The sequence below is a fragment of the Denticeps clupeoides genome, chromosome 3 (genome assembly GCF_900700375.1).
Source record: "Denticeps clupeoides chromosome 3, fDenClu1.1, whole genome shotgun sequence".
NCBI lineage: Eukaryota > Metazoa > Chordata > Actinopteri > Clupeiformes > Denticipitidae > Denticeps > Denticeps clupeoides.
This window is the reverse complement of record NC_041709.1, coordinates 11411981-11415450: the sequence shown is the minus strand read 5'-3', so window position 1 is coordinate 11415450 and position 3470 is coordinate 11411981. Positions and strand designations below refer to the sequence as shown.

General features: G+C 49.7%; 1 protein-coding gene across 1 annotated transcript; it reads right to left on the bottom strand.

The window, feature by feature from the left end:
- Nucleotides 1–661: 661 nt before the first annotated feature.
- On the bottom strand, nt 662–1765 carry foxd1 (forkhead box D1). Its single transcript, XM_028974544.1, has one exon. It carries the CDS (start codon nt 1605–1607, stop codon nt 717–719), a length of 891 nt encoding a protein of 296 aa, XP_028830377.1. The 5' UTR covers nt 1608–1765; the 3' UTR covers nt 662–716.
- Between the last annotated feature and the right edge of the window lie 1705 nt (nt 1766–3470).

The following is a 3470-nucleotide window of genomic DNA, read 5'->3' as shown; positions in this document are numbered from 1 at the left end:
AGGAAACAGGCCGTAATTTCTCAAATGTATTCTGCTGTTTAAGTGATCCAAATCCAAATCCCACGGATGCGACAATAAGATAATCTCCAAGCAAATTATACTTTTGTAAAACGATATTTATTCTTGTCTTTTAAAAAAAAACGTGTAAAAAATATCACACTCCGAGTATACAATACTTGCCAAATAATGTACAACGCTTCATTACTGAGAAAAACACACTGCATCGAAAGGATTCTGATTCTTATTTTTTGTTGGTGTTTGGTTCCCCCCCCCCCCACTCTCGTGTAAGTTTTTAGAACCCAAAAGTAAAAGTAAAAATAGAAACATGAGTTTTTTTGTTAAGTTTCTTTTCAGGTGGAGTAACGGTGGCGGTGCTCGAACACAAGACCCATCGCTTTTCGGCGTGTTCGTCATCCTGAGGCGTCCTATGCCGGGATTATAATCCGGACCATAAACAAAAATTGCCGACGGGGGCGTGTAAAACACTAAAAGCGGTAAGATAAATATTCATCTTGATAATAATTTTTTTTCCTCACAGCGTGAATATAGGCACGAGTAGTGTTAAGGTCCCGCCATTCAGCTGCGCGCATCGAGACAAAAAAAAAAAAAACAAAAAAACCCAGAAACAATACAAAAATAATCCTACCTTTACACAGGCGCGTGTTTCATTTTGTTTTATAAGAGCAATGAGAAAAAAAGGGGGAAATCTCGCGATATTAACAGCCGCCGGCGCCGCCGAACGTCGGCGGCGCGCAGTGCGCGCTGCCCATGATGCTCTCGATGGAGAACGGCGACCGGTGCGCCGGCGGGGAGCCGGACTTGGCCGCAGTCTGTACGGGGGACGGCGGGTAATAGCGGCCCCGGGCAGCGAGCTCGGCGGCGGCCGCGGGCAGCAGGAGGTTTCCGGCGTGAGCGTGGCGGGACTGATGCTGCTGCTGCTGCTGGAAGGCGAGCAGCGCGGAGTGCGCGTGGTACGAGTGCAGCTGCAGCCCGTAGCCGCAGCCGTAAGGTCCGTAGCCGTAGGCGGCGGCGGCGGCGGCGGCGGCGGGCAGGAAGCCGCCGTGGTCCCGCAGCAGCTCCGGCGCCTGCTGGCGCTTGAAGCGCTTCCGGCGCCTGAGGAAGCTCCCGTTGTCGAACATGTCCGCGGACTCCGGGTCCAGGGTCCAGTAGTTGCCCTTGCCGGGGTTCCCGGGCTCCCGCGGGATCTTGACGAAGCAGTCGTTGAGGGACAGGTTGTGGCGGATGGAGTTCTGCCAGGCGGGGAACTTCTCGCGGTAGTAGGGGAAGCGGTTGCTGATGAAGTCGCAGATCTCGCTGAGCGTCAGGCGCTTCTTGGGGCTCTGCAGGATGGCCATGGTGATGAGGGCGATGTAGGAGTAGGGGGGCTTGACCAGCGTGTTCTTGCTGGCCGGCTTGTAGGGGTCCCGCGCGCCGGACGCGTCCACGCACGGCGGGGAGGCGGCCAGCAGGATGTCGTCGCGCATGCGGGCCACCTCGTCCGCGTAGGAGCGCGCGTGGCCATCCGCGTCCTCGCCCTCTCCCACCACGTCGATGTCGGTCTCTTCCGAGAGCACGGAGGCATCCGACATCTCGGAGCTCAGAGTCATGGCTCAAACTCCCCCCGCCGCCACCCCCTCCCCTCCAGCGGAGCGACTCGCGCGCGCGCCTTACCGTCACACCGGGGCCATGGGACCGGGGACGGGGGCTCGACTCTGAAGCGGGGCGTCCGGGCGACCGATTTCAGGAGAGTCCGGCGGGACTACGGGCACCAGGATCCGAAAGAGGGCGGAACCATCACGCCCCTATATACCAGCCCGGTGGTCACGTGGCCGCGGTACGTCACCGACGTCGGGCAGAGGGGGTCAAAAATATCAAAAATGTCACGACAGTGAATTAGAAAAAGTTCGTCTTTGAGCGCCGTTTGGTTCTGGGATCTTTTTTTTCATTCTAGAAAAAAAACAACAAAAGCATAAAGCTGCTCGGAGGAAACTCCCTCGTTTACCGTCGCGGGTTGTTGTCATGTGCACGACGGTGGATTTATTTGAATAATTGCAGAGGTTTGCGTGACGCCGGATCTGATCCACAACGTCCACGCGCTCCCGCTCGCTGTTCACGCGCATCGGTCACGCGGGGAGCGGCGCGGGCGCGTAAAATAATTACAGACACGTTATTAAAAATAAATAATTTATATTTTAAATTATATATATATATATAGTTGTTGTTGTATTTCTACCGACTGTAGGCTATTACGATACTTGTTGTAATAGTTATTTTTAAGACAATTGAATTTCACGAAAACAAACTAATTGGAAATTGTGTTGACGACTTATCCAAGTACAGCATTATGCCCATAATAAAATATTAAATAGCTTTTATATTTAATTACACTGTGACGTCGTTTCGCCATTCTCTTCTATCCGCCATCAGTGTGCAAAGTTCAATATATATATGTATATATTTAATCTGTATCTGACTCCCACGTGTATCTTTATTAACTTTATTTTACTGAGGGCCCGTCTGTTTGTTCCCCAGACAAAAAAATATTAAAAGAAAAAAAAAGTTCTCTGTATATTTTCTCGAATTCTTCTACTTCGTTGTGAAAATCCGCGGACCGTCGTCAAGACGACTTTTCTACGCCAGGTTACAGCGTAATTACCGTGTAAATACCCGTCCGCTTCTGGGCACCTCCATAATACACAAAACAATTCATCTTTACACGCACAATCATTTCGAACCATCTAAACATGTTTACATTTGGCGGGGTTTCTTCGATTTACATTTTACTTTTTTTGATATTTTTATGTTCCATTAACGAGTGTTGGCCGCAGTAGGACAGAATAAATGCATTTTTGAAAAGTTTTTGGAAATGATTAAAAACCGCTTGCGTGTAGTTGTAAAACCTGTTAAGACCCAGACTTGAACGTCCAGTTGCAGTTCGAAGCAAATAAACAAGTTACGTTAAAGGCAGCACGCACACCGAGACAAAATCGATAATAATGATATTTTTATCGCCTCTTGGTGTTGCTGGCTCTGGTGGGATATTTGGTGTAGGAGGAAAGCATCTTAACGGGGAAGGGCGCCACCTAGCGACACCCCGAGAGCGACAGGATCCCCGTGTGCCCTGCAGGTACGTACGCTTTTTATTATCTCCTTTTCCGCGGAAACGGGTGTTTTGTCGTGAAAGGCGCTGCAATTCCCTCCACATTTCGTACATAAAACGGGAAAAACAAGTCGCGTCGTGACGCACTTGGTTCGGAACGGCAGGTCAACGTACAGACGTGGCCGTGAAAAACAAGCAGCGAAATACAGCCTGGTGCAGGATGCGCACTGTAATCCGTTTCGCCAGAATAACTACCAATAATAATAATAATAATAATAATAGCGCAATAAAACGGAAATATAGGTTCATATCACTCGACAGTTCTATTTCCTGAGGAGACCAACGAAGTTTCTGCTCATAAAGTTGAGCG